Consider the following 19667-nt stretch of genomic DNA (forward strand, 5'->3'; position numbering starts at 1 on the left):
GAACTTTTCATTTTACACAGTGATGCCAGGTTGTTTTTTGAAAACAAGCAAGTGAATCTAAAAAACAAGCCCAAAACAGGCAAATCAACACAAAAACAAGCCCAATAATTTGCAACCAATACCAATTAGCATAAAGCACGCGGTTTAACAGTTTTCAGCTTGGCGATGAAGTTTGGATTGCTGATTTGGCGTTTTTTGTTGATATCACTAGATTCACTACACACCTTTCTACTCTAAATCGAACTCTACAAGGCAATAGCAAGTTTTGTCACAATTTGTACAGCACAGCAATTGCTTTTGCAAGCTTTGTCTTTGGAAAACGCAGCTTGCAGGTGGTATTACAACACATTTCCCGTTACCGTTAATGTTAATGTTAATGCGGCGGTTGAACTCATCAAAATAAATTCATTCCGTTAATATTTTCCAATGATGAACATGTTTGCAAATCCTATTGCAGTTAATGTGGCCACTGCTCCTGATAATTTTCAATTGGAGTTGCTAGACAAATATCGAGCTCAAACAATTATTTCAAAATAAAGACCTACTTGAATTTTGGAGTTGAGTTCCAGAGGGAAAGTATCCCAACTTGAAAACCAATGCCCAGAAAAACGCCTCTGTATTTGGATCAACTTACGTATGTGAAGCACTTTTCAGCAAAATGATCACAATCAAAAATAAATATCGCAATCGGTTGACCGATGACCACCTCAAGTAGCTACTGCATCCTCTGCAATTGCGCCTCGCTTTGACAAACTTGTTAAAGCTCAAAGCCAATGCCAAGTTGGAGATTAAATTGATTTGTGTTATTTTTCTTGTTGGTGTTGCTATTCGTTGGTACATGCTTTCATGCTTTAAAATTTTCGTTATAATTACTTGAGTGTTTTCATGCGGCTCCATACGTAGTCTGAAGTTTGAAATTTGGCCCCGACACCAAAAAAGGTTGGGAACCACTGGGCTAGACAGTAGACAGCCTAGACTGCTGCTTGCTTGAACGAACACTAAGAAAAGCCGAGAGTAGCTATTGCCTTCAAGAGCAGTGGTAGCCTAATCAACCTTTTTTCATGCGGTCCAAGTTATGTAGAAGAGAAATTTTACAAAGTAACCCATGTAACCTGCATTGTCAATACGAGGTTTTAAAGCGAAAATAGCTTTGAAAGTAAAACACGTCAAGTCTTTCAAAGGACTCAATCTCATGAAAGAAGATAGGTCTGCTAACTCTACTTGTAGGCGTAACAGGCCTTCCACTGTCTGTGCCAACTTGAATAATTATCCTGGTTCATTCTCAAACGCGTTGTATCGTACGCGTTTTTCACTTTATCTTTTTTAGACTTTTGCTATATTTGACATGTAGGCCTATTGTTTTTCGTTGTGACGATCAAAAATATAAAGAAACTGAACTAGATTAAGCTGTGATCGAAAGCAGTTACACGAAAAACACACCACGGCCCACAGCAAAGACGACTGTACAACTGTCAGCAGCACAATGAGCATTGCACAGACTTCTTTCTTTTTATACGAGACAACTTTTTTACAGTTCAGAATTGTAATAATATTTTGCTCTGTTTTGTTTACGTTGTTCTTGCGTTTAGCAATGTTGCTTGATTCCTCATATTTAACGGTCGTGCTTTGCTCTCCACCTTCCCAGACAACAAAATCCGTCATTTTTACATTGATTCAACGTCTATAGACGTTGAATCAATGTAAGAATGACGGATTTTGCTCTTTACCTTGTTCTTTGCTTTGTCTTCTTGTGAGCGACATGCCATCATTGCAGAATGTTTTTGTGATCAGCTATGTGGCCGAGTGGTTATCGTCATCGGCTCGTCAGGTCTGAGTTCGATTCTAGGATGGGTCATTTCAAAGTCTTCAAAACCGATAGCAATTGTATTTTTCCTAGCATAATATAGCGAGAATAAGTCAAATAATAATATGATGGCATCGTAAATAGGCTATAATACAAAAATTGAAAAAACGTCAAAAAGTTGCAAGAATTGATAGCGTTAGTCACGTATTTCGTCGATGAGGCTGGTTGTTGCCCTGCAATCCCGTCAGCCGCAAGAGTAGACTGCCATGACTGACCATATGCAACGGTGCAGCGCCTGATCCAAGACGATAGCCCGGATAGCTTAGTTGGTCAGCGCTTGACTTCGTGAACGAAGGAGCTTCAAGATCAAACAGCGCTGGTTCGACTCTCGGGGTGTGCGCTTGAGCAACGCATTCTAAGGAATGCTCTCCATTCAGCGGCCCTTAATTAATGAATGGAATAATTCCCCGGCAACAACACTTCAACAGTCGGAAACTTCACTATGTCAATCTCGGTAACCGACCCTGGGTCAAAAGCCTTTACAAGTATGCAAAACTATCAGGAATAACCTATCAAGGCTTTGTCAGACCGCGGATAAAGATTCAAAACCAACCAACCAAAGACAAATTACTTGGATTCAGAAATATTTTGATTCATTCCATCGTTACTTACCGTGGAAAGGCCATTTTAGTTTGCTTTTATGTCTGACCATCGTAGCGAAAGCAATAGCCTACATAGCCTAGCGTCAGGGGCGTATCCTCAATGGAAGCAAGGGAAGCATTGCTTCCCCTGTCAAAATTGAAAAAAGAGAAGATGATATTTTTCAGTAAAACGATTTCGTAATTTCTTTACCTAAATGCGATTTAGAACGGTTTTTAACTCATGCCCCCCGTATGATTTTGAACTCGGTTTTAATTTTAAAAAAGTTGGAAGCCAACGGAAGCGAAGATTCGTATTGCATCCGTTGCTCTCGTTTTTGCAATAAGAAGAAACAAGTTTGAAAGAAAGGAAAAAAGCAGCGCAAAGTTTTCGCAATTTACGTTTCTTTTAACTAATCGCTGGAAGCGATTTAGAAATTGCTTTCAGTCGCGGGGTTGCCAGATTAGCCAAATTCCGCGAATTAGTTTTTTTTTAAATAACTTTTCAAAATGCATAATAATCAATATTTCTCTAATATTGTAACCTTACCAGATGAAACCATATTCAACATTGTTCAATACATGTTCTATACTTGTTTAATACTCGTAATGTGGCGGATCAAAACTCATCCGCTACTTTTATAGGCTAACTTGCTATTTTTTGGGCTACTTTCAGAATTATTTTTGCTACAATTTATTAAAATCCACTACAAGTTATAAAATATATATGTAAATTTTATTATTTTTGATAGAAACAGGTAAATATATCCATTTGGCCTTTTTTGTCTAATATTTTCCTTGTTTTAGCCTTTTCTTTGTATTATTTTGGCTTTAAGACTTTTTTATAGTCTGGCAACTCTGCTCTGTTGGATGTTGTGCCAGTGAGCTATGTAATGAGAAAATCTAGGGCACTGTTATGGTTATAATATTCAATTCAATTCAATTCAATTTATTTTTCTTTGTCGGAAAACAACAGTAATGATAAAGTTACAAATAGTGAACGGGAACAAAACCAACAAAAGGAAAAGGTGGCAAAACTACAAAAGTTTTATTTTACAAAAGTTAATATCGGCCTTGTAAGCAAAAGTTTGAGCCAAATGTTGGCTTTACACTGTTATCCTGGCTGGATAGACTTTGGAATAAGACAGGATATGTGAGGTCTAAGCTAGACTTGACTTTGTAGCTGAGTTTTTGGTGTTCTCTAATTATAGTCGCATTTTTGCCCTTTGCCCGTTCGTGTGTAAGAGCTACCTTTAATAAGTTAATAGCTGTTTATCTGCTAATAAATTTCATACAAAAATTACCCTAAAAGTGTTTCCAGAAAGCAGTATAATTCATTATTTGAGTGTAATTTTGCAAAAATTTTCCGGGGGAGCATGCCCCCGGACCCCCCTAGAAAACACGTGCCTTCGGCACGCTCTATTCCCCCACGAGTTTTGTTGCTTCCCTTGCTCAACCAACCAGGATACGCCACTGCGGCTAGCGTAGAGAAGAATTTTAGCAAAAAGGTATCCTATCGTCAGGCAAATGTAAAGAAAGAGGCTCATCCACAAAAGCCTAATGTTTCTAAAGCAAAGTATAAAAATTCCCTCACTTAGCCATATTTACAAAACAATTTAATCTATTGCGGTGGGAATAAGAAAAGATGAAGGAAGTCCTGCACTGTAATTATCGTGACGAAGCGTCAGTCTCTTCACTTGAGCATGATAACTAATTTTTAATGTTCCATGTATTGTGAATATGTTAGCCTTGTGCAGATCAATAATACATTAATACAGTACGCACGGCCGCCGGTTTTCCCATGCACCAATGTAGAGTGCTTTCTTTCTGAAACTGCGGCGCTGAGAAGCAAGAGGGTAACGGTTCATCGTACTACCTAAGGCTGTTACTTCCCATCGAATGAGGCATAAGTTTGCCTGTCTTGGTTGAGAAAATCTAAGATTGACGTATCTAGTGACCTCTAAGTAGCCTAGGCTTAAATCGCTCACGTATCGCCACCATTTGGTGTCACTGCGCAAGAAGCTCTCATCCCGAGCTGCGTCACTCAAGCGCTTGGTAGGCTCCAGCTGGGCAGCGAGGACTGACACATTGCGTAGGCCTATAGCAGCTCTCGCCCTTGTCTACTCTTCAGCAGAGTACTGTGCACCTGTTTGGTGCCGCAGTGCTCACTGCCACAGTGCCACAACATCGACACTGCCGTCAACAGCGCTCTGCGCACAGTGACCGGGTGCCCATCCTGCACCATTGAACAATCTTCCCATTCTTGCTTCCATTCAACTTGCTGAACTTCGTCGTGAAGAATCCACTCCATCTCTCGGTCGACGAGCATCAGAGCCCAACCATGTAGCCTACTGTCTCCATTCCAAGAACTCTGCTCTCACGAGAAAGCACTCCCGTCGACTGAAATCAAGACACACATTCGTGCCAGCCGCTCAACTTCTGATCAACGACGCCGATGAACAAAACATTTCCGCGGCTAATTGGGAGGACCATAAATGGAGTTCTGAATGAAAGTCAAGCACCACCAGACTCCATTCGTTCATCCCCGATGCCGATATCCCTCCACCAGCCTGACACTACAAAGACAGGCGTGGGTGCGCCTCAACCGTCTCCGTACATGCGTCGGGCCTTTACGCTCAACGATGCACCAATGGGGAATGGCTTCTTCTACTTGAATGTGAACGCAGTGCCGAGAAACAAACCGCAGACCACATCATCAACGATTGCACCATCTTCAAGCCACCTAATGGAATGGAGGGTCTGCGTGTCTTGGATGGTAAAACCAAAGACTAGCTGCTCTCTAGTAGCCTTCCAGTGTAGTCCAGAAACGTCGTGAATCTGGGGTGGTAAAAGGATAGACCCTCGGCCCCAGAGGCTCACACGACGATGACGAGTGAACCTTTTGTCGGAGAAAACATCGACAACACTGCTCCAGATGAGACTCGAACTCATAACATCCGCATTACTCTACTCTGATACTGTTAAAAGTAGGCTACGGCGCGCTAGCCGATTGCTTCCCTAGAGCAACTTGCTGACAATTTCAAAACCTCGTTTCACGACGACGAAATAGACTGGCAAATATTAGCAGCGAAGAGCTGTAACATGAATTCATCATCATCTAAGTTCGGTTTCGTCCCCAGAAGTGGGGATGACCAGTTCTGTCCTTGCAGCGATTGTTGTTAGGGGCTGTCCATAAAAGACAGGGGAAGAGGGTTGAAAATTGCGGTTTTGCTGACAAGGGAGTTCCTGGGATGCGGATATCCTTTTTTATAAAACAAACAACTAAATTATTTTACCAATCATCTGACCCCGCGTTCCCATTACGATTTCATGACCAGGTTGTGCGTCAGATTGTGAAACCGGGAGCGGTTCAGACACGCACAAAAATCAACAATGCAGCCTACAGTAGTAGAGATGTTCATTTCAGAAAAACAGATCTCTCAGAATAGATTGTAAATTAGAACCAGATTCAAATTATGGAACCGGAATAAGATACTCGCCAAATGTTTGACACACAACCTTCTATGCAAAACTTTGATGCGTGTGTACGAAGTGAAAGGACGCTGTTGCCATGCATCTTAATCTTTGCTAAACCAGGGATATCTAAAGAAGATACGAAGGTTCGCAACCATTGCCTTATTCTCACGACACCTACCAGGGCGATAGTTTGTAGCGCGTTAAATATGCGTTTTTTTTTTAAATTGCAGAAAGTTTTATAGTGCAGATGGTAGTCAGCTACAGAAGACAGTTAGCAAATGTTACGTTGAGCATATTTAAAGAATACTTGTTTGGAAATACAGTAGAATTCGCCTATTGCGGCACCTCTGGAGGATTGCAAAAACTGACGTTATAGACGAACTACCGCAAACTATTCCAAAACTGTCTTTTGATTAAAGAAAGAGGTGTATACTGCATAATCCAGTCAGGTTTACTGTGTACCACCAAACTGACAAAAGTCACGCAGAAAATACAGTAAACAAAGAAATTATTTAAAAAAAAATAACCTACAGCGAAAGGTACAGGAAATTTGCACAATACAGCTCGTTACATACAGGAGTACTGTGCAGTAGCGTAGCCAGGAATTTTGAAAGGGGAGGGTTTGACCACCCAGCGGCGGGGGGTCTGGGGGGCCTCCCCCAGAAAATTTTGAAAAATTACTTTGAATTTGGTGCATTCTGAGAGCATTTTCAACAAAAATGTGGGTACGAATATTCCTGTAAAATGGTGCTGTCCGGTAGCATAGCAAAAGGATAAGATTATGTTTTCTTCGGCATTTTTCTGAAATAAAGCTAAGTCTCTGTGTTTTCTTGTTGCTAATTCCTGGCTGAGATGTTTGAATGTTTGGTATTGGCAAAACTCGCTCTTTTAATGCAATTTTGTTTAAAATTAGGCAATTTTTTTTTAGCCTGAAAGCATCATTCTCAATATCGTGACGTCACACGCGTCCCAAAGGGGGGGTTGTAACCCCCAAAACCCCCCCCTTGGCTACGCCACTGGTACTGTGTAACACTGCGGCTTATAGTTTATATTATACAGTACTGCACGTACAACTGTTGCTTTGAGTTGTTTAAAGGTCAGCTGTAGAGCTGCTTTTTACAATTGATAGTTTTTCACGCGGGAAAAAAGTTAATTCAGTTAATTAAAGTCCCTGCTGCAAACGACGTAGCAAAATAAAGGGAAGACATTTTGCAAGCAGCAGCGCTAACTGGATTAACAGACTGACCGTTCGTGGTGAAGGTGATGGCTTAAAGTGACGTTATAAACGAACAAAAGACGTCTGGGGACCAATAAAGGGTGCTGTTACATGCGAATTGACGTTATAGGCGATGCTGTTGTAGCTGAACTACAATGTAGCCTACGTAAAAGATAGGAATTCTGCCGGGACCGAGCAAAATGTGACGTAAAAGGCGAATTGACGTTATAAACGAAGCCGTTATAGGCGAACTCTACTGTATAAGGGTAGCTCAATTAACAATGGTCATGCAGTTAATATTCAGACCTGATACTAATAGCGCAATGCAGGTTATCATAACAAGATTTATTAAACTACTATCGGTGCCAATCAGTGGCGGCTCGTCATAAGGGACTGCGGGACTGCAGCCCCCCCAACATTTTTGTGCATATGTGAATTGTATTACATTTAGATAGCTTTGCCATGTTTTTTTTTTAATTTATTTGGCTTAAAGAATTAGAAAACTCTTAATATTAATTTTTTTTTGTAATAAAAAAAAATTGTATTACAAAAATTAATTGGCAACTCTGGGTCTGCAAATTTTGCAGGTCCGGCGTTGCTTGTTCTTTTCTTTATGACGTAGGTTTTTCAGAAAAAAGTTTTCTAGCATCACTGAACAAGCGCTGCAGGGACAGCAAATAGAGCAGACCCTGGTCAGGAATTCCAACTTTGGTTCTCGTAAATCTTTAGGGTAAGCGTGTGGAAGCTATCGGTGATTAGGTGAAGGGATCGTAGGTTACTTTACTTGATCTGTGTTTTAAGAAGTCACTGAGACAGACTAGTTTTGATGTGAAGTAAAGCCAATTACTGTAATTATTGGACCAATGGTGCTCTTTCACAACTCGTCCTTTTGGGATGATGACGTTTTTATACGTCACACAGGTTGGAATGGACTATTATAAAGGAGGAAGTACGGGGTGGAAATGCACTGAAAAACACCTGAAGGAAATTGTCTCCCATTTATTCATTTGTAGTTCAATTTCAACAAATTTGCTATCGTTGGAAAGCACAAGCATAGATCTAACCAACTAAGTTAATACCAATTCCATAATAGTACTAGCTTCATCTGGTGGCCACCTAAACTTGACCAAATTCAAGCCATTATCAAAAGTTTACTTTAAATGATAAAAACATTAAACGACAGCCAATTAAAAGAACATGTTACTGTAGGCTATACTGTGTTACTAACCCTAACTCAGTACATTTACAGGTTTATAATTATTTTTTTTAGGTTAGCCTACTGGTTGATGCAGCCCCCCCCCCCCCATGTTTTGAGACCACGAGCCGCCACTGGTGCCAATTGTCATTTCAAGATAAGCAGAGATTATTTACGATTGCCCTTCTATTGTCACACGTAAGAAAAGCCTTCGTATCCCTTTGTTTAGATATCCCTGGCTAAACCTCGCAGTGCGAAGGTCGTAGGAGGAAGATCTTTGTTTTCAACTCTCGGATTCAATCACACGATTTGCCATATTTGGCAAAAGAAGTTCCATATGACCCTGTAACACCAGCAGACAAAATTGAAGCCACGTATAAGTTCTGTTTGTCGTGTGTATTCTCCATCTGCGCCGAAGTCACAGAAGGAGAGCACACATCAAACACAATTGTAATGGAAATGTTGACTTACACGTCGAGAAAGAGATTGTTGAATCGAAGAAAATTGATGAGTGTTATCCCATGACAATCTACAGAAACATTTTGATGCCTTTAAAGCGAAGATGACTAGATTAAGCCTACGAATTTTGCATGCAGTTGTATGAGTATTTGTGTAGTGCGTGAAAAGTATGGTGTTACAACGCGGTTTTGTAACATTTTATGCTTTAATACACTTCATAGGAATCTTATATATTTAATGATAAAGCTTTGGTAGAGAGTTTGCTTTGTTGAACCATAGAGAAATAAAAAGTGCTTTATATATTTAACTATACAGAATTTTTAAACCGCCACGTCAGTAAAATTGGTGTATTTGCAGTCTCATGTCAGCAATATAACTTTTATCAAACGGTCATGGCCACTCACATTTTGAAAATATCCGCACGGATAAAGGAGTCATTTTTTGCAATTTTGTGAGGACGCCTTTTGCGGATAGCCCTCATCCCTCAACTTCTTCTTTGTCCGCATCATGTTCACCAGTTCATTCCATGTTTGTGGTGCGATACTGATGAGCCCAGCCACATGGACAAAACACGTGTCTATTGCTGTCAATTCTTGCTGCACACGACTTTCAAGTGACAAATCTTGAGACGCCCTTAACCACAACACCAAGCACTTTTTATTTCATCAGCAATTCATCAACAATCCAATCTTAGCAGCGGCAGTCACAGTAATGGTTTGCTAGGAGACAGAGGACAAAAACTAGAGGTGTCCAACTGCAGAGGTAAATTTTAAAACGGGCAAGGTCGATCCAACAGCGCTACAGGTTTCAAGCAAACCTATTAAATGATTGGGGGAATCTTTAGCCTCGGACTGAGCAGATTACTTTGAGAAGTTCATGGCAGTTTCTTATGAGTTGTTAAAGCAGAACAAATCCAAAACATAACTGAGCGATCTTTAAAAATTCCTTCTTAAGATTTCTTCGTTTACTTCATTTGTCTTTAAAAACATAGTTGTAGCTACAGTTCATTAAAGTTTAACAATTGACCTAATAAGTAAAACAGTGAGACGTCCAAAGTTTTACAGATCGAAGGTAAAAATACGGACAATTCTATAAAACACAAAATAATGTGCAATGCTGCACCGAGCTGGAAGACAACGCGACATTACAATCGATTGCATTGGAAATAAATATGCATAATGGGAGGCATTGTTACAGAACAGTGGCGCTGGGGTCACACAGGGTCTGCGATCGGCACTTGACTACCTTGTCGCGGGAAGAAAGCCGTCTAGGGCGCGGGTAGGTCGATAGCTGAGAAGTGAAAGGAGGAAACTCGCTTGAATTATTGTTAGAATTTAAAGCTGGAAACTCTGGAAGCTCGGAAAGCATTTTCTTGCTTCTTTTCACTCGTTTTCGGTGTCTCCCGCTAGGCGGCTTCGTCTTGGACCTGCATGGAACAAATACGAAGCATAGAACAAATACGAAACATGGAACCATTAATGAACCCGCAGCGGAACAAGAAACATTTAAAACTCGAAAAACTAAAACGATCTTTGAAGTCAGTCCTTTCAAGATACAAAACTTTCGCCAAAATTGTAGAACTTGTTTGTGGACGTCCATTAGGACAGACAGTTGACATCAGCCATGCCTAAAGAGGGTAGTTTCCCTGGTGACGTCAAAGCATGGGCCTAGTTTAATCAGGGGGCTTGAAGAGCTCATGAAGACAATGTGCAACCTCACCGCACAGCACTAACCTCAACAAACCGCTCTACGAGAAGAAAGCGAATGGTTCATGAACTTCTATTGCGTCATCAATCACCAAAAATTAATGAATGAAAGTGACGCTTCCATCTCTTCCATTGTTATGGTGTCAGAAACAAAATAACCTGAATTATCTGGAGATTGCATAATATCAACTAGTGAAGGGGAATACGAACAAGATTCCTTCCAGTAGGAACCAGCACAAACACAAAACCAAACCATTGTAATTGAATGATACCTTTCTTTTTTCTTATTCATTCGCTCGATGTCGTCATCAAACTCGACAAGTGACGTCTGGTCGCTGAACTTAATGGGTCGATGCGAGTCGAAGTCAGGCGACTGCGATTGTTGAAGACCAGGGTTAGTATGGTGATCAAAGTAAACTCAACATCACAGCGGTGAACTATGTTGGACAATGCGGTTTGAGAAGTGAAAGCTTCACAGTTGAAAAATTAGTAAATATTAAAAGAAACAAGTGAGCAGATATTTGTACATTCTGTCTCAAGCCGAAGGAAAATAGCGGACTAGCAAGTAAGCTGCCTGGTGAAAGTGAAGAACACCAAGTCATGACGTAACAGTAACAAATGTAACAGACCGGTATGCAACACACCTGGTGTTCTTCATAGTGCTCAGCTGAAGAGCCAACGTATATTAATTGCCAAGGACAACAGTGCATACCTTCCCGCTCCACCAACCGTCCAGGGGGGTGCAGGGTACAGGGGGGGCGTACATCTCATGCCATCGAGACGTGTCAATGTGGTCGGTGATGCTTTTGTATGTCGACTTGCCACCCGCTGGCGACTGCATTGTGGCGTTCGGTGTCGTCATCATGTACTTGCGACTCGCTCCACTTGTGTCTGTCATAAAGGATAAAGTTAATGACGTCATAATGCAGTGATACTTGATCGATGATGAACAAAACAGGAACCATCGCTAATGCGGTCGACGTCGGTGTGGCGAAGTGACGGTGAGATGGTCTTCTTCCTGTGAACCTTCCTCGCTACTCCAGGGGTCGAAGGGCTCTGCTTTTTACCACCCTTGGGCAGTGGCGGCGACACGGCGTAGATGTTTGAACAGGTTTCGTAAATTGATTCGTCATCCAGTTCACGCAGACCACGTACATCATTTGGCGCATGGTTGAAAATTGCAATTAAACAAAAAATGAAACGGTCTCCAAGAACATGACGAGTAGGATACATCATGAAACGGTAGCACGTCATAGACAGTCCCGATATGACGCCTTTGGCGAGCAAGTGAACGCATTATTTATGAAAGTGCGAGTAGTGAATGAAGTGGTTTGAAATTGCAAAAGAAACTCACCAAAACTACTTCTTCTAGGGATGGAGGAATCAGCAGCAAGAGGGGGCCCGGGGGAAGGACTTATGACCCTCTGTACAAATACAGGGGTTGAAGTATTGGACGACAGAACGGAGGTGGTCACTGGCACAGTTTGTGAGAGGAAAGTGGGTTGCATGGCAGCACTGGTAATCAAACCTTCCTGGGAGCCATTGTCAGACACCCCCAAGAACATGGCCTCAGAGTGACTATCTCCCATGCTGCCTTCAGTGTCCGAGTTGTGTACAGTCCCTTTCGAAAGGTCAACTGTGGGGTCAGTGGAGGGGCTGGGGAGAGAAATAAATAGCTTATCTTGTGCAACAAGAAATAAAATTTTGTACAGTTTTTGTATTATTCAACAGTTTTGTATAACTTATGCAGTAACATCCCTTTTAGAATTACTCGATACACAGCATTGCTTCCAAAGTAACCGCGTCTAAGCAAGTTAGCTCCAAGAGCGCAGCACTTTCTACCGAAGCAGTCGCTATGTTTCTTATGCCAACAAGGCAGATGTAAATGCAAACAATGTCGATGGAGCATTAACAAAGTCGTCCAACAATCGAGATACTTGGCAAGTACCCCTGGGGCCCTGACCCTCCTCCCCTGTCGTATCCCGATCACATCCACTCACCCGTCCACGGTAGACGTCCCACTTGACAAGTTCGGGTCCTCGGTGTCCATTCCGTCCCTCAACCTGTCCGCACCAAGCATCATGATGTCCTGAACATCAACAAATTGTTCATTGGCCTTTGTCAATAGACAATAGACATGCTTTGTCACGGGCAACATTGGGAAAACTACAAGCTGCCTTAGAATTTGGTGTTGTCAATTGCCAAAGTGATAAAAAAACAACAAACACTACAGTTGGCAACAAAAGCTGACGCCGACGCAAATTTCTTGTACGTGTTGACATGAGAAAGCATCCACCGGACGCCAGCAACCTACTGTTTAACTCCAAGACGAAAAAACGTGCCACTGTACAGCGGTTTCATCGCTTTTGCGATGGTGTAACAATAGCTTGACTGGGACTCCATATGAAGTTCTTGTCCAGGAAAAAAAAACAAAAAAAACTGAACAATCCAACCAGTAAATCAGTCTTTCATTCATTGATTCAACGCCACAATCAATAAAAACACTAAACAGGGACTGGTTTGGCGGTTGATATACACGTAATGTCTAAAAATTAGGTCGAAAGATAATTGTTTTTTTTTTCACTTTATAAACCCATAATCGCACAAATCCTCCCAACTTCGAGGTTAAGGTGGTTGGAGTGCACCTTGGAATAGAACTTTTCTTTTTCATTTAAAAATTCAAAATTTTGAACAATAAATAATCATCCCAACCTGGCAGGACAGAGACTTGGTGTCCTGCTTGTCCACAGCGATCTGAATACTTGGCTGGAGCAAGTCGATCTCCTGGACAGGGTCAACATCTAAATGATTGGTCGTCACACTCTGACGTAATACCCCTGAATGGTAATGAGGTATTTCTAAAACTCGTTTTTGCAACAGACTATTATCCTAGATCTTCTTCTGTATAGTAGACAAATAATAAGTTTATAAATGTTATAGTTTTGTTGTTTCTTAATGCGTCACCATGGCAACCGAGTCTTAACAATTTGTAAATGCAAGTTTCTTTAGGTGCCATCAACTTTATCTTGGCTTCACGAGACGAAACAGAGGAAGCACCACACGACCAGGGCACCACTGAACAACCAACGTGACAAACAATGAGTGAAGTGAGTTCAATTCCATCAAATGTTTCGTCATAACATCCATTGGGTTTCAGGTAATAACATTCTTTATGCAATAGATTGAGTTTCGCCATTAGCAGCATGGTCGTCGTCGTCGTCTGAGCTTCTGGGGCCGAGGGTCCATCCTTTTACCACCCCAGATTCACGATGTTCCCGGACTACACTGGAAGGCTGCTAGAGAGCAGCCAGTCTTTAGTTTCATCATCCATGATGCGCAGACCTTCATTAGCAGCATGATCATTACTTACTTCACAATGTAGATATTATTGACCTGTTTCAGTCTGATGAGTTCGCTGTGGTAGCAGTAGAGGCTTGCACCAGCTTTAGGAACACAGTTCCCTAGTCATGGGCTATAACGAAAGTTAGTGCAAACCGCTACTAATCACAGCGAACTCGCAACATCAGGCTAATACAGACCGTTACTATCTACATTGTGAAGTAAACATTCTTTATTGACAGATAAAACCAAGCAACTACACGGCATTTAACATTATACAATTAGAATGAACATGATGTTATGTATGTATGATGTTAAATGACGTGTGGTTGCTTGGTTTTATCTGTCTATGGTTAAAGAAAGTTACCTCTCTACCAAAATTGTACATTTTTTATTATTAACACCAAGCTGGTATGACGTCATATTTCATATGAATGTATTTCATTTGATGAATCGTCAATGCCGATGTCGGCACTGAAGTGGCCACTCACCAGTAGAGTTGGTTCGCCTCAGAGGACGATCCAGGTCGATCGTCTTGTCGCCTTTCAGGTTGAGTTTGCCTCTGTCATGAGCGACACCCCTGGAGAAAAAATGGGAGAGAGGTAAACAAAAGTACAGATGGTGTTGATAATAAAGTGACTGAATACTGAAAAGTTTGGATAGTCAATCGGTCATTGGGATTATTATCGTTTCTAGCAATAGTTGCAGCTTTTATCTGATAAATTCTAAAGTAACTGCAAAATAAATTACGTCATTAATGATAAAGCGAAGCAATAAGAGGACGGGAGAGACGCGAGCTAGCCAAACTATACACGGATGACAGCCCTATTCTACAGTATTTTAGTCCCAAGCAGTTTAGTCCCAAACAAACTATACACAAATAAAACTTTTTCTATCTAAAGATGTTGAGTTTAGATATTAGTATGAGTCAGCACTTCCAAATTCTATTTTAGTTCCAAGCAGTTTTGTGATTTATCATGAGCGTAATCTTTTTGTTTTCCAAGAAAACGAAGCGGCCTCTTACAATTTGCTGGTAATTTTTTATACAATAATATTTCTGCAGGTTCAACTATAAATAACGATCCTATCAAACTGTAGCGATCTTTCGAATCTTCCAGGAGGGTTACCTCAGCAAAATGATGAAACTGGACTTTAGTTTCTCTTGTATGATCATGCATCACAAACGAACGCATTCCTCACCGACACACAAACGCGTCGTTGAAAAATGAGGTGGCGCGTTTAATAGCTTCTCATTGTTTGTTGGTGGAGGATGTATCGCTTTAAGCACAACTCACCGGCCTCGGTTGTTGGTTTGGTAGTACCAGTCACTGGTGGTGCTCATTTCGGAATCTTGTCTCTTCCTTGCTCTGCTCCGAAAGGTCCACATGGTGCGGGATGGAGTTATTTCAGGAAGAGTGGTGAGCTCCAATCTCGGATCCATCCCGTTCCAGGAGTCATGGCCTCCTCCGGTATTCCGACGTGATCTTGTGGAAGCTAACTGAGAGTGGCTCTCAAGAAGCTGAAGTAAGATGAATCGTTGATGTCCAGTAAACAAAATAAATCATATACTTCAGGGGTGGCCAACTTCTTATCGATCGTGATCAACATGTTGGCCACCCCTCCTATACTTGATGAAATAGGTTTGTATTACAGACTTACACCCTGTGGTTTAAGAATTGAAGGCAAGGAAGCCAATCTTCGTGTCATTAAGCGTCCTGCCAAAGACACAACCGCATGCTCTTGAGCGGTGTGGAACCGACGCCCTTCTGATTTCCGCTCTTACCACTCGGTTACGCAGCAGACACCATAATACTAATAATAACTAATATACTATAAATAGAGGGAATTTTTTAGCAAAAATTTTCAAGTTCATTTTTAGCCCTGATTTTTTATTACAACAGTATATTTTAAGAACTGTTGTATTTTTTTCAAATATCCATTTAACCCTCTCCCCACACCGAAAACTACTTATTAGAAGAGCTATACTGTATTTACGACGTTGTAAAAATCGCTTCATATTCCATTTACACTATTTTTGTTTTTGGAATTAAAAGGTCAAGTATTCTTTGCTGCTTCACTAAAAATTGCCAACATGCTGCAAGACAACTTTTATGGGCAAGGATTTGCTACAAAACAAGTCAGAGTTGTTGTTAGTTGTTACAATTTATGCGCAAGGGTAAATGCTAGAAGTAAACACAAACAATTTGTGTAAATATCATACAAATGGCCATCATACTTGAATGTAAAATATTTTATCTAAAATAATGATAATGGTTTATCTTATATTGCAACAAGAAAAGTTGATCGTACAATGTTGCCTTTCTCTTGACTTTTATTATGAATTTAATCTCAATGAGATATCATTATTTGAAGCGGTCTTTTAAAGAAAAATGTTTAAAAAAACAACACACCCTGATATGGGCTTCCTCAAGGTTCGATAATCGCTCATGCATATCGGCGATATGATTGGTCAATGTGGTTTCTCTGTGGCACATTTCTTCGACGGAATCCAGAAGACGGTCCAATCTAAGAATACAAATCTTTCGTTTTAAAAACAAAATACTTTCAATAACCGATTCTGTCTTGACTAAGCCACACCTTTCAATTTATACCAAAAGCTCAAAAATCAGCTGTGGCGTCGATGAAAAGCCGTAAATATTAAATAGATAACTTCCTCACATCTTTAAAGCCAGAGTATACAATAAATTTTCGACTTTTAGATTCCCACTAGCGTTTGAGCTGTTGCAAACTTGCTTCATAGCAAAACGGAAGTTTGGAAGCTGATCATAATGTGAGCAAACAAATTTCAATCAACTTTTTCAATCCAAGAAAACAATGCAAATTCCTCACACTTCAAATGCCAAGGCCAATTCTCTTAAAAATCTTTTAAAAAGAATGAACCGTTTCAAAAGCAAATTCAACCATCAACAACAACAGTGTTGATAGGCAACATCATGCAAGACCAAAGAGATGTGGACGAAAAAAAATCATTGAATATTTTTCGACTCCCATCTCTAGCCTCTCGTAGGAAGGAATTGCATGGCAATGAGGTGACCAACTTAATCTACTGGTCACCTCTCATCTCGTTTGTTATCAATCTTCAACTTCTGCTCAGTCTTCCTCCTAAAATATTCATCGACGCAATCCTCCTCAAAATCATGGAGAGTCTCCACATTGTCATCATTCAGGAACAACTCTATGGAAGAAGAACACAGTTATCCAACTTATTGACGACATTGATTGAGCCACCTCCCTTGCTCAGGTGGACACCGGTTCGATACCCGATCGGGTCATTTTTTTTCCTTTTTAAAAGTTTTTCTCTTGATGGTGTCATTCAGGAGCCAATATCAACTGATGCTGGTGGGCGGTGCTTGACTACGTAACAGGTGCCTGAGCCAAATAACATGGATGTTATAAACGAACAAGCAATATTATTTGGGCAATTCTGAAATAAAACGAACTATAAACTTGCAAAACTGTTCGGATAAGTTTAGCCAGCAGCCAGTTTGCAAGGAGAAATTAAGTTCACAAATCAACAATCAGTGGTTCGCTTTTGGATTATAATCCAGGTAGCGTGCTATCAGAGTGGGTGGATGGGAGAAAGAACTAAACACAATCTTCGAGAGCACAGTAAGCAGAAGTAACAACTATTGACCGTTCAAGTTACTTCAATTTTTAAAAATGAACGTTCAGAGAAGAAATTGAGGCAACTATCTTCATTCTTACTCAATCCTCGGTCGGATGTTGCGTTCTTTCGCTTCTTGCAGATCCTCCTGAAGATCATGTAGATGTAACTGATGAGGATGAGAGGAGGAGGAAGAACAGGACGCAGCTCATACTCCACGATGGTGAGGTATCTTTGAAACTTCCAGATGCGATCGGAGTAATTCTTGACGCGGGCGAAAGTGTTGCTAGAAGCCAAGCAAGAAATATTACAAACAATAACGTGTGACGTCGTCAATCACCGCGCTGTGGCGTCTCTAACGACAATTATGTTCAACGAAGCTTTTATAATTTGGAGAGTTGAGATGGATCGTGACGCTGATGACGTAGTTTGCCACAAACCTGGCAACCCTGGTTCGAAAGCGACCTATCTCGGCATTCTGTTCGGTTCGGTCACAACGCTCCAGTGTTGAAGCATCAAGAAATACACGTGTGGCAACCAGGGCTGCGGCGTCAGATGAAAAATGTACGATTCCGACTCCTCGGTTTATAACTGGCCGACCCCGACTTCAGTGTTGCCAGATTTTTTTAATTTTTGTGCTTTTTCACTTTTTTAAAGTTAATTTCACTTCGAGTTGCATCGAAATTGAAACGGCAACTTTCATAAAAACTAAGAACAAACACTTCTTTTTTCGTGGTGAAGTTGTAGAGCTCAATACAGAGAACAAAAAACAATATTTTGAAAAAAGATTGTTTCAAACAAAACTTTTAATGTTTACTGTTTTGTATCAAGGTTTTTTTTTAACGACTCCGACTCCTCGGTTTATAACTGCGCGACTCCGGACACGTCAGTATTCCTTCGCCTTCACAGCCCTGGTTGGAACATCGATAAGATGACAAATGACGTTGTTATTCCGTCTGTACTCACTTGAAAACAGCGATGAGGAGATTGAGGAGCAGGATGTTGGCGATGAGGAGGTAGATGGTCATCAGGACGGGAGCCAACCAGGATCCAGTGACACAAATGGTCGGATCTTCTCCTTCACAAGCTGGAGGAACAAACGGAAGTCGATGACGTGTGGACGATGTACTTATGCGCGGACAAGCAGCGAGCGTCCGAGTTTGACTTCCAGCGAAAGTTTAGCCTCAGGTTGCAAAGTCCGCTGATATAACGTCTACAACTCTACACACGTTGAATCAATATAGAAAAGACGGATGCTGCTGGTGGAGATGTTCGCTATTCGTCTCAGTTCCGCTATCAACATCGACATAGAAGATTGTACCAATCACAACGAGCGATACATTGACAAGCCAATACTTAGAAAGGCGAACAACGTTAAAGTTTAAAACGTGCATTGAAGATGTTAGTGCAGCATGGGCCCTGTTTGTAGGTAACACGGCTACAAAAACCCATTTCTTGATTTTAACACTCGATAAGAAAACTGTATCTTTATAAAGCCAGAGCTGACGTTGGCATAGAATTGTGCAGTACATCTTGGTAACTCACGGTCGATAGTTCCCGCATACACTTCGCCGTACAGCATGAAGTAAGGTTCCATTGTGACGTTCTTGAGGAGAGTCCAGCTTGCGTTCTCGTTGGGTCGAAGCAAGGACTACAAGTTATATTGTGCTGAGTCAAAGACTGATTCAGCAGTGGGTGGACATTAGATTTTAACTTTTTTTTTCGGCGTAAGTAACATCTCGCTCTTCACGTAATTGCTTGGGTTTTCTGGTAACTTCAGACTAGGTTACCACAAGATGTTAAAAATGACAGCTGGCTTTATTTCCAACGTTTTATCAGGCACCACGACCGACTACACGTCGAAAACAAGCTGGTTATTATTTTGAGTGCCTGTAGTCACCAAAAAAATGAAAGAAATTTTTAAACGAATACGAAATGAATCTTAAGTTTGTAGACATCCAACTTACTCTGTTTATTAAATGAAGCACCGGAGCACGAAAGCAAAAGTTGTGGGCAATGTTTGTTACTTTAAATACTGTTGTTTCTAGCACTAGTTGCAACGTTCGGTATTCAGTTTAATAAAGTTTATGTTCATTGTTGTTTCAAAATCTTTAGTTATCATTTCGTTATTTATTACTTATGACCGAGCCTGTCACAGTAGTTCGACTCCTCGGCAAACCTTCAAACTCTCATAGATTAAGTTTTGTC

The 19667-nt window shown here is 40.9% G+C and overlaps 1 protein-coding gene across 1 annotated transcript in view; it reads right to left on the minus strand.

Annotated features, from left to right (window-relative positions):
- Positions 1-9423: 9423 nt before the first annotated feature.
- Positions 9424-19667, minus strand: part of LOC145775471 (transient receptor potential cation channel subfamily M member 3-like) — a 32721-nt gene continuing 22477 nt past the window's right edge. Inside the window, exons 25-37 of the mRNA XM_082586764.1 lie at positions 19005-19110; positions 18426-18546; positions 17561-17745; positions 16910-17030; positions 16246-16360; positions 15130-15353; positions 14326-14414; positions 13208-13332; positions 12496-12584; positions 11850-12151; positions 11208-11386; positions 10768-10868; positions 9424-10215 (exon numbers count right to left, since the gene is read on the minus strand). Of these exons, the coding sequence (XP_082442890.1) occupies positions 9981-10215; positions 10768-10868; positions 11208-11386; positions 11850-12151; positions 12496-12584; positions 13208-13332; positions 14326-14414; positions 15130-15353; positions 16246-16360; positions 16910-17030; positions 17561-17745; positions 18426-18546; positions 19005-19110 (1992 nt within the window). The 3' untranslated portion in view covers positions 9424-9980. The remainder of the gene's footprint in view (positions 10216-10767; positions 10869-11207; positions 11387-11849; positions 12152-12495; positions 12585-13207; positions 13333-14325; positions 14415-15129; positions 15354-16245; positions 16361-16909; positions 17031-17560; positions 17746-18425; positions 18547-19004; positions 19111-19667) is intronic.

The sequence above is a fragment of the Aplidium turbinatum genome, chromosome 8 (assembly GCF_918807975.1).
Source record: "Aplidium turbinatum chromosome 8, kaAplTurb1.1, whole genome shotgun sequence".
Lineage (NCBI taxonomy): Eukaryota > Metazoa > Chordata > Ascidiacea > Aplousobranchia > Polyclinidae > Aplidium > Aplidium turbinatum.